The sequence below is a fragment of the Rhinatrema bivittatum genome, chromosome 7, assembly GCF_901001135.1.
Source record: "Rhinatrema bivittatum chromosome 7, aRhiBiv1.1, whole genome shotgun sequence".
NCBI lineage: Eukaryota > Metazoa > Chordata > Amphibia > Gymnophiona > Rhinatrematidae > Rhinatrema > Rhinatrema bivittatum.
The window spans coordinates 248,289,501-248,301,561 of record NC_042621.1 but is presented as its reverse complement, the minus strand read 5'-3'; the positions used below and the strand labels follow the sequence as shown (position 1 = coordinate 248,301,561).

Sequence of the window (12,061 nt, the reverse complement as noted above, 5' to 3'; positions counted from 1 at the left end):
CATCCCATTTGTCTGGACTGATCTGGGTATGTCAGGAAAGGAAAATTGGAACTTACCTGCTAATTTTCATTCCTGTAATACCACAGATCAGTCCAGAGGCCCGCCCTGAGGATCTGTGCTGAAAGACTGCTGTTTTTGTTTGCAAAGCAGAATTGCCATTTTTGTTGGCTAAGTTGTTTTTCAATTAAGTTTTTTTCATTGATTGTTCCAGTTGGTCAGGGGTATCCAGTTGGGAACCTTATTCGCCCTTTGATAAAGTTTAGTTATCTTGGCTTGGGTATAGAATAATACTGAGGGACATCTGGTGGCACTCTTGTATATGTGGCAGTGCCCAAAGCTTTGTTCTCTATCTCCATCTGGTAGGGAGGAATAAAACCCATTTGTCTGGACTGATCTGTGGTATTACAGGAACGAAAATTAGCAGGTAAGTACCAATTTTCCTTTCCATGACCCATTCACAATCCCTTTGAATTTCCTCAGGCAATGATTTTACTAAAAATGCAGGACAGGGTCAAATTGACATCTCTGAACATCTGGAAAAAATGTATGAAAAAGCCCAAAAATTAGCAGATGAAGACCAGATCTACAACGAGATTATGGCCAACCCCAAAGACCGTGTCAAGCATATCACCAGATCCATCTCTGATGCATTTGACACAGCAGCGAGAATATCCGGGACAGCAATTACAGTGAGGAGAGTGGCCTGACTGAGAGCATCAGGCCTCAGAAGATAGCCATGAAAAATTAATGGAAACCTGTTTTGAGAAAAGATTGGAAACCTGTTTTGAGAAAAGATTGGAAACCTGTTTTGAGAAAAGATTGAATAAATAGAAGCAATAAAAAAAATCAGTATACTGTTTTCCAATCTGTAGCCTTGCACCAAGAATCTTCATCTCAATGCCATTATAGACAGGATTCTTATTCTTTTAAATGGCCCTATTACTGTGTGCAAAGGAGATACAACCCCTACTATTCCTATTGATAGCAGCTGATTATCATACTACAACCACAGCAAGAGCCAACAGTTGCTAGTTAGACAGCAACAATTCAAAAGGGCTCAGCAGAGGCTAAGTAATTGGCTTCCTCATAGATGTTTTCCTCCTTTTTGACTACAAGCATCTCAAAGACAAGAACCCTTTTCCTAATCTAAAACTCAGGGGCAGAAAGAATTCTTCAAATGTTGCTAGAACAAATAATGGATCAATGGGTTTTAAAAACATTTAACCGATTATCTGATATTAACAGATAACTTGCCATCCAAACTCATTTGTTGAAGGAATTAGAAGTGTACTCGCCTCTTGAAGTAAATGATTGGTTTTTATTATCCAAGATAAGCATAAAAATATTTGTCTGATATAGTTTTAAGTTTCTGGTTTAATAGAGCTAATGTGTCTTATGGGGAAAGTTGTGGAAACAAATCTGTAATAACGCAAGTTAACTTTCACTTCTCAAAATGCTTTTCCAATTAACTATCCCAGCTAAAGTAGTAATTAAGCTAGTATCTTACTGTTTGCTGCAGGGATTTTTTCTTGATATGGAGGGAATACAGCTGAACCTCTGGCAAATGACAGGTTAGCTCTACATTCTCAGGCAGAACCCAGAGCACTCACAGATGTCTTTATAAGCTGCACAGGCTTGAATGAGGTGAAGAAAGCTTACCTTGCCAGGGCCTGGGCTAGCGTGAGCATGGCAAGCAGTCCACAGTGACTGAGCAGAACTGGGCCGAACTTTAAACCTAGTCTCGAAACTGATTTGAACTTCGTAGAAGTCTCATGTTGCAAATTCATGGGCATAAAGTTCACGTGAATGACAGCAATGAATATGGAAAAAGTTCCCAGGAATGGAGTAGGGGAAAAGTTCTTGCATTCTGTAAATTCCAATGTCTTTTCTCTGCTTGGGACTTCATTCATATGTATAGAATCCAAGCATTGATTCTGAGCAAGGGATTTGCTCCTGTTGAGAAGCATTCCTTTTCATAGGGTGTTTTTCTTTACTCAATTGCTTTGATATAAGGATGCTGGCAAATGCCTCTTATGTATACCTCTCATTGTGGGCAGAGATGTCATTGAAGAGTTATGGTTCTGTCTCCATCTGCTGGCAGGATAGCATAAATCCATGTGTCTTGACTAGTCTAGCAGGATTCAAGGAAAGGAAATTACCTGGTAAGACTAAATTTCTCCTTACTCATTTTCTGTTCTGATTATTCTGTTGATTAGCTTTGACATGTTTAATGCTGCACCAGCCTTTATACTGTGACTAGTCATAGAAAACCTCTGTAGTACTATCTCCACCTGCTGGCAGGGAGGCAGGATCCACTTGTCTGAACTGGTATGGTGGGTTTGAAGGAAAGGAAATTAGGTAAGAATAAAAAATGTTTTATAAATAGTACTGAGATTTTACTATGTCCTTATTTAATTCAAAGTGGCATCCATATGGTCTTTAGAAAAGCTTCAATAAATTGCTTGGTTGATCAATTTTTTTTTAAACTATATTTAAAGGTTTAGCTGAGATGTTTCAGACACCAGTAAATCCAGTAAATGTAAAACAGCGGCGGAGTTCACGGCTGTCTGGAGTTCTAAAATCTGATGCTACACCAAATGCATCCTTGGTTGAAGTTTTGGAGATTCTTACTCCTGAGGAATCAGGTTTGTGGTTGTTTTTTTTCCTTTTTTTCTAATTTGGTTGCACATTTGGGTTCTTTTGGTAATGGCTAGTCTCCGTAGACAAGTAAAATGAATCTGACACACAAATGGGCGATGTTACGCGATAGTGCCATCGTAGAGCGTTCCTACATGGCATACATAGTATGTCTACTCTGTCACAATCACATGGGGCTCCCTTGGTCATTATTTTTTTTTGTCCACCGTAATGCAGGTTGCATTTCTGCATGAGAGAGATTCTTCTGTGTGGTGGGTTGTTTTTTTTTTGTTTTGTTTTGTTTTTTTTGCTGTTGGGGCTGCTTTACCCAGTAACAATCATTAGGTTTCCAACGGCCTTTCTATATATTTTTTGTTTTGGTTCTTTTGTTTGTGGTTTTGTTTTGTTTTTTTTGTTGGTCACCTTACCTAAGAATATTTTCCTCTCCTCTGTGTGGCCTATTAGCAGTGGGTACACTTGTATCAGAGGGCTGCATTCTGGATCCTATCCAGGGAGAATGGGTGAGGCACAATGAGGAGGTGGGGACATTTTTTGAGAAAGGGGCAAGAAAGTACTGTTTCTCAGTCATCAAGCAGGTTTCAGTTAGCCATGTGGGGTGTTGTCATCTGACGGCGCTGAATGGATTCATCTCTCTTGTTCTGCAAAAATGTAATATTGAGCAGTCCCAGGATTTCTTGCGCATGCAGCATTGTAAGCCTCTCAGTCTTTTTTTTTTTTTTTTTGGTCTGAGCTTCTGCGCAAACGAGTATCCTTTTATTATCCTTCCTTTTTATCATATTTTGTCTACTTTTATACTTTTCATTGCTATCTTGGCAACCCCTCAAACAGCACTTTTTAGTGCTACAGAAAAAATTGATTAAAGTAAAAGATCATTAGATATGTCTGTTTTCAAGAAACTGTCTGTGATTGCAGGTTGCCCATCACAGATGGTTATGACATCTGCTTCAAATACCTGGGTCCCTATCATTCACAACTTGGTTGTTCCCCAGAATTCAGCACAGCCAGCTTGGAAAATGGCAGAGCTCCGCAAGTCAGTAGTGATAACGTAACCATTCTTCCTAGAGTGGAATTATCGTCTAATTCACTCTCTTACAACACCAGGCTCCATATCCACTGTAGCTTCTGGGTCGAACCAAAAAAACAAATCTTGGTAGCTGTCTCACTCCGTGGTGCGTTCACACCATATTCCCCTCTCGGGGTTCTTTAGTGTGGTCCTGAATACATTGACACACCAGTTTTCAACACCCAACATTGCAGAAATCCTCTGCCACCATCAGCTGTCAAGACCTGATCTGAGTACTGCACCAACAAGAGTGAGAGGTGAATTCTTTCAGGTGCGGTTTTCTTTCCTAGCTCAAAGGATACCTTTGTCTATGTCTCAATTCTTCCTGGATAAACCAACTAAAGCCCCTTCTGTATCCTCTGCTCATAGCACCAAATCCAGGGCTTCTTTACTACGCCTGGAACCACCAAAACCCAATCTGTTCCACCGTGCCTCTGGTCTCAGAGTTCACATACAGTTAATCTAAATGGGAGTTCCTCCCTAGAGTCCAGTTTAGATATCTCAAGTTGATGACCCCATATTGTTCTGGTGGATGCTTTTTTTTTCCTCTTCAGCACTTGGTGACAGGGAGGGTGCCCTTCAGCCTCTCCTTTCCAGGATAGGGGAATTTTTTTTCTCTAGCGGGAGTCTCTTCCTCCAAACTACTAGCAGGATTGCCATTTGTGGGAATTAGCCAGCCTCCATCAGATAGGTCTCCCACAGCAGAGGGTTCTGACAAGTCAAGAGGAATTGGGAGTAATCAATTCTACCATTCCCGGGAATTTATCTCTTTGAGATGACAAAGTCCCTGTCTTGATCTCAGTCCTCATCAGGGTCATGGAGTAGTGTGTCCCTGCCTTAAAATGTTTTTACTCCTTTGGGGAAGGTCATCTTGACTCAGCATTCGAAAGGTGAGCCACGCTTGGAGGAGTTTGGAATACTTTAGATTCTGGAAACCCCTTCCAATCCAGCAGTAAACCCAGTACATCAAATTCTATAGGACCTGCAAATGAGAATATGGAACAATCCAGTATTCTGCCCTCCAGTAGCCATGAAGCTAGCTTTAAAGTGCAGAATTCAAAAGGCACCAGGTTTTGGAGTAGTCCTGCTTCCATCCCAGTGAGTACTGATGGAATCTGTGTTGAAGTAGGCAAAGAAGACCCAAAATGTCAGGGTGGTTTAGTCCTATCCTGGATTTATAAAGGCTGAACAGGGGACTGTAGTGGAAAAAGTTCAAGATGAATGTCCTTCAGGCAAGGAATTTGATGTGCACCCTTGATTTGAAGTATGCATGCGTGCGCATTTCATCCATACCACTAACTGGAAATCTCAGATTCCCGATGGACATGAATCACTTCTAGTGCAAAGGTCTACCCTATGGATGCCCTGAGGGTCTTCAGAAAATGCTTGGAGGTTACGGTGGTGCATTTTTGTCGCTGAGGAATATCTTCCCATAGGTAGATGACTGGCTGGTGACTAAACTGTCTCAAGCTAGAGTTTTGGACTCCCTGAAAATGTCTATTCGATTCCTTTAGCCCCTAGGTTTTATAGTCATTTTTGCTAAATCGAATCTGGCTCCCTCCCAGAGGATCCAGATAAATTTTTTTTTTTTTAATTTTATTTAGATTTATATTCCACTTTTCGCACTTTTTTCAGCATTTCAAAGTGGATTACATTCAGGTACTGTAGGTATGTCCTTATCCCCAAAGGGCTTACAATCTAAGTTTGTACCTTAGATAAACTTCCTGGTTCCTCCCATTTGAAAGGGAATGCTGTCTTTGGGCATTGGTCCAGAATTTCCTGCAGCAAAACCAGGCCATGGCCAGTGCAATCCTGGTTGTTCTCGGTCACAAGGCAGCAGTGCATGTAGTCCCCATGACATGCCTAAACATGAAAGTGCTTCAGTGTGCCTCTGCTTGCAGTGGGATCAGCAATGTCAACTCTCGTCAAGACCTGTGCTGATAAACCTGGTGATGACAACATCCTTCCGTTGGTGATTAAGCTTGTTGTTCCTCGAAGTGGGTTCCCCTCTTTGAATTCATTCTCATTAGATCACACTATTGATGAAGGTATCTGGAGGATGGGGGAGCGCATACAGGTGCTTTCTGAATTAGAGGACCTTGCTTGGCGACAGAATTTTTTTTCCAGATAAAGTCCCTTGGAGCAGCGAGCCATTTGGTATATGCGAGAACTTTCGCTCATCTCCTGTAAGGATAGAATTCTGATCCAAATCAGCAATCAAGTAGAACAGTTCTACGTAAACAAGCAAGGGGGCACAGGGTACTTACTGTACCCTCTGCCAAGAGTCCCAAAGGATTTGGGTTTGGGTTCTCAATCATAAAGCTACTGTTAGCCTACCTTCCCGGAGTCTCCAGCATGTTAGTGGATTGCCTCAGCAATGTGTTCCATCCATACAAGTGGTGTCTGGATCAAGAAGTTATAAACGTACTGATTGACTTCTGGAGTTGACCACTGATAGACTTGTTTGCATCGGAAAACAAAGTTGAGAAATTTTGTTCCATTGTTTGATGCACGTATCAGTCTGCTCCAGATGCTTTCCTATTGTCACCCACCCTCCCTCCCTTCTCCTGTATTGCAGGAGGCAGGGGAGGGGGGAGGTAAATGAGAACCACTGGGGGATGCATAGGGTAAAGAGGAGATTAGAGAGAGAGGCTAATTCTCTCTACAGTTGTTGTCTTCCTTACCCTAGTGAGCCTCCAACTCCAATTCCTACCAGTGCTGCACCCCTATCTGTCCTTCACCCACCAGTGCTCATCAAGTATGTGAAGAGTGTATATAGGTATGGTTGTATGGTTATGCGTGTGTGTTTGAAAGAGAGTACATGTGTTTTGAGAGTTTTCACATCCATCCCTGGCCCTGCCCCTTTGCACCAGTCAAACCCGATTCTATCCCTACTCCAGCTTACCTCTCTCCCCCCCCCCCCCCCCCCCACACACACACATAGTTCCATTTCCTTTTTGTTTACAAATTAAGCCCTGATGATACCCCCTACTCCCACAAATTACCAGGGCACTTACACCAACAAAATTAATGGAACAGCAGCTTTCTCACAGGACAAGCAGGATGTTAGTCCTCACAAATGGGTGACATCGAGGATGGAGCCCACCACGGAAAACTTCTGTCAAAGTTTAACAGAACGGAGATGGAGTCACTCAAGGAGGGTCTCTGTCAGGAATAACTGTAATTACGCCGAGGAATTTCACCCTTGAAGAAATAGGGACTTTGCTAATATCAATGCAAAAATCCATAAATAGCATGGCAAATACATTGCAGGAGCTTTTGAATAAACATTTAACCCATCAGATGAAGATAGATAGAATAGAAGGTTCTGTGCATTCCTTAGAAATTAAAATGAAGGAAATAGATAAAGTACAAGGAAATTTAATTAAGTCTGAGAAAATGCATTTTGATAAATTGGAAATTATAGAAAATCAAATGAGGGAGAAAAATTTAAGGTTACTTAATTTTCCTAAAACTCATTTAATGTCTGCAACAGATTTATTTAAAAGTTACCTTGTTAATGTGTTAAAATATACAAATGAGGCAAAACCTGCAATTGCAAGGATTTATTATATACCTCAAAAACAGGTACCAGATGATTTAAAACAGGATAATCAAATGGATTTGGATTTATCTGATCTATTGGAAAAATCTTTTGAGATGGAAATAAAGACTAGAGCCACTCTCATTGTGCAATTTTCTTTTATATCTGAAAGAGACTCGTTACTTAGGATATATTTCAGGAACCAGAAAGCTAAATTTTATGGTCAGTGTATAAGGATGTTTCCTGACATTTCACGGGAGTCACAAATTAGGAGGAAAGAATTTTTAACAATGAGAGAACAAGCTCAACAAAAAGGGATTCAGTTTATTTTAAGATTTCCATGTTCCTGTATTATATGTCAAGGGAAAAAATTTGTCTTTAATCAACCTATCCAGTTGAGATTGTACTTGAATGCCCAATCCTAGAAACTCTATTGAGCTGGGAATTAGTGTGTACTATGGTGAGATTGATAAATCTTTATTGTATTTTTTTTTTTTTCCTATAACAACTGCTTCTGAAGTCAAGTAAGCCACATCATATTCTCTTTTTCTTATGATCATGTATAGTTTAGATAAAATTCACAGATATAGATTTAGATAAAATTCACAGATATAGATTTAGATAAAGATAAAGATATAGATTTAGATAAAGATGGTTATTTAAACAAGCATTCCCGCAGAGCTAAGAGCAGGTAGAAAGTCAGTCACATATCATCCGTTTACCCCAGCATATTTCACATAACTTGTTATCTTATTTACTGTTATTTTTCATGGATCTTTACTGTTAGTTACTTATTTATTTCTATTTATTTCTATTTTACTTATGTATTTATTGTTATTATCTATTTATTATCACTTCTTAATTGTTAACATTATTATTTATATTTCCCTGTTATTTGGATTAACCATGTTCATTGTAAGCCTCTAACTTGAAGCGATATTTACTGTTCATTGTAAACCGGGGTGATATGTATATTATACAGGAACCTCCGGTATATAAATCCTTTAAATAAATAAATAAATAGATCTTGAAGGAAGTATTATGTTATTTCTTGTTTATTGCTTTGACTGTGAAATGTATCTTAATATTAAAAATTTAGTAAATAAAAAATTAAAAAAAAAAAAAAAGAAACAAAAAGAGAAAGAACTGGGCTGTTGACTCAGATAAGAGATACGGAAAAATTACACAAGGCCACACTTGCTCACAATATTGGCTCACAAATACAGATCTTGAGAGAAAAATTGGCAAATTTGGATGCTGACACTATGCTTACCAGCTGTACTGGTTAAGCAGCAATATTTTTGAATGGAGGGAAACAAGGCAGGGAAAATTGCTTGCCCAGAAAGTGAAGCCCTGCAGGACACATAACAATATTGTAAAATTAAAGATGATAAAGGAGATATTTTGACTAGTACTACAGGTATCAGGAAACGGTTTCTTCAATTCTATGCTGAACTTTCTAGTGCTGATGCTGCTATTGATGACGCGGATATAGAAGAGTATCTAACGAGTGAGAATTATTCCCAATACATAATGAGGGACGTACCTGTCTAGATAAAGAAATATCCCAATTAGATGTCCAAGCTGCAATACGCCATTTGAAGTCTGGGAAATCCCCGGATTAGTAGGTTACACTGCTAAATTCTATCAAACGGTTTCGAGGGTGGTAGTGGCCCACTTACCTCCATGTTTAATTCCCTTCGTACCGGGGGCATGATCTAGTCAATGGCAATAAAGCGGGATTAACCATACTAGCTAAACCGGGAAGGGACCCTACAATTTGCGGCTCTATAGGCCAATATCTTCGCTGCTGCTGCTCACCGTGGGAAAGGCCTGCGCGATCGGTGCCGAGCCCCGTCGGGGGAAGGTTAGTGATTTCGCTCCCCTCCCGAGCGGCCTCAGCGCCGATAGCGGGCGATTCTAAAAAGTAGAAAACGCTAAAAAATCAAGAACCGCGGCCGAGACACGCCCACCGAGCCAGCTCCAGCCTATCACAATAGGCCCTACTGGACTTTAAATTCCAGCTCTTCTCGGCGCCATTTCTCTTCTTCGCTGCTGCTGCTCACCGTGGGGAAGGCCTGCGCGATCGGCGCCGAGCCCCGTCGGGGAAGGTTAGTGATTTCGCTCCCCTCCCGAGTGGCCTTAGCGCCAATAGCGGGCGATTCTAAAAAGTAGAAAAACGCTAAAAAATCAAGAACCGCGCCGAGGCACGCCCACCGAGCCAGCTCCAGCCTATCACAATAGGCCCTACTGGACTTTAAATTCCAGCTCTTCTCGGCGCCGCGCACCGAAGGAGTGAGACAAAGGGGCCCCGCCCCTTTGTGCGCCCCTTCGTGCAGCCCTGCAGGGCAGCCCCTAACAGTTAAATCTGTTCCTGAGCTACTTTAGAAATAAGCCAAAACGCACCTATAATCATCTTTCAGCTCTCAGCTCCAGGAAAAACATCCCAACACTATTTTATTGTTCTCTGGTCTTATGACTGTGCTCTAACCAACACTCAGCAGGCATCCAGCATTCAACCAGCATTCAATTTCACCAGCACTCAACTCTGCATTCAATTAGCACTCAGCACTCAACCAGTCAACAGACAACAACTGCCCAGCACTCAGCAGTCAACCAGCATTCTATTCTATCAGCATTCAACTCTGCATTCAACCAGCACACAGCATTCATCTCCCAGAACCCCAAAACATCTCTTCCAGAACCCCTTTCCTTCCTCATGCATACCTACAACATCCCAATCATTCACAACCGAAGGAGATCGCCATAATCAACTCCACCAACACCATACAAAAAAGAATTATTCCAATCATGACCTCTCCATTGAACCAATTACTAGGCCTTACACTACTCTCAGTAACCCTTATCAATGCACAATCCCTAACTAAAAGACACACATCCTAACGACTACCTCCAGGATACAAATCCAGATATCTGTGCTATCACAGAAACCTGGCTAAAAAACGCCGATATTGCTCTAATCAACCAACTTCCTATTCATATATATGACATCTTCACCTTCCACAGACACAAAAAAAGAGGAGGCGGCCTTCTTCTAGCTGCCAAGAAAGAACTCAAACTATCCGCACATACTATCAAGACTGAGTCTAAATTGGAATTGGGTCTAGTCAAGTCAAAACAGCTACAAATACTGCTAGTCTACGCTCCTCCTGGAGTTCTAGAAACAGACCCCTCGTCACTCATAGAATCCATCGTGAAACATATCAACTCAGACCTCCCAACTATGATCTTAGGTGATTTCAACCTTCACACTGACGCCATACCTCGCTCCTCAAACTGTGAAGCGCTCCTCACCACCCTTAGTGCTATGGGATTCACGCAGATCATCAATAGCCCTACGCATAAAGCAGGACACACCCTGGATCTAATTTTCATCAACTCTAATTTCTCTTGCACATCAGAACCTTCTTGCACCCCAATCCCCTGGTCAGACCATTTCCTGATAGAATCCTCCTTCTCCATAGACAAACAGACACACACCTCTCCTCACCTTTCTACCATTCAATTCAGGAAATCATGCCCATCCGATATACTTAGTGATCAGCTCTTCAATGAACTCATGAACCTATACCTTTCCAATCCTGACTCAGCCCTATCCTCCTGGCATAAGATCACGGAAACAGTTGCAAACAAATGGTGCCCAATAGTCTCCAAAACAATCAATCCTACAAAAAAAGGAAATCAACCTGGTTCACCCCTTAAACTAAACAGATGAACAGGAGCTACGTCACAAGGAAAATATATGGCATAAAACCCCCAACACAGCTACCCTGTCAACGTACAAAGGCTTTTTACATCACTACAGGACTTCTATTCTACTAACAAAAGGGAATTCTATGCAACAAAATACACCATCTCCAGTATGATGCCCAGGCCCTGTTCTCATACGTAACTCAAATCACGAAATCAACCCCTCCGTCTATTCCAGACGAACAAGCACGATCTAAGGCTAATGAACTTGCCTCATTTTTTCAACAGAAGATCCTGAATACGCTCGCCCTTCTACCTCCAAATACTATACCTCTCACCTCAGACAAGAATCCTCACTCCCTCATGACAGCCAAGCTCGACAGCTTCGAATCAATATCCACAAAAGAGATTGAATCCCTACTAAAAAGACAGAAACCATCTAGCCATCCAGCAGATAATATCCCATCGAAACTATTGCTTCTCATTCCAAACACGATTGCAGGACCTTTGACAAGTATCATAAATTGCCTTCTAACTCAAGGGAGTTACCCAGACAGTCTAAAACCGCGGCACTCAAACCCCTCCTTAAGAAACACAATTTAGACCCTAATGAACCAGCCAACTTTAGACCCATCTCCAATCTCCCATTTCTAGCCAAACTAACGGAGAAGCTGGTAAACACCCAGCTTTCAGAGTACCTAGAAGATCACAATATCCTATACCCTTCACAATATGGCTTCCGCAAATCACGCAGCACGGAAACCCTCCTCATTTCACTTACAGACCATATCATAATGGGTCTAGACAAAGGCTACTCTTTTCTATTAGTCCTGCTAGACATCTCGGCGGCATTTGACACAGTCAACCACTCCATCCTTCTGGATCGCCTAGCAGATATCGGTATCTCCGGATCAGCCCACAGTTGGTTCAAGTCCTTCCTCTGCAACAGAACCTTCAAAGTTAAAATCAATAATAATCACCCTTAACAAAATCCACTCTTGGTGTACCACAAGGATCCTCCCTATCTCCAACCCTCTTTAATATCTACCTCCTCCCCCTCTGCCAATTGCTAACTGATCTTAATC

The 12,061-nt window shown here is 41.4% G+C and overlaps 1 protein-coding gene across 4 annotated transcripts in view; it reads left to right on the top strand.

Moving 5' to 3' along the window:
* Positions 1–12,061, top strand: part of MKI67 (marker of proliferation Ki-67) — a 433,449-nt gene that overhangs the window by 294,173 nt on the left and 127,215 nt on the right. For all 4 annotated transcript variants that reach the window (XM_029610010.1, XM_029610009.1, XM_029610011.1 and 1 more), the window contains one exon: positions 2,499–2,645. In XM_029610010.1, coding sequence (XP_029465870.1) covers positions 2,499–2,645 — 147 coding nt within the window. The remainder of the gene's footprint in view (positions 1–2,498; positions 2,646–12,061) is intronic.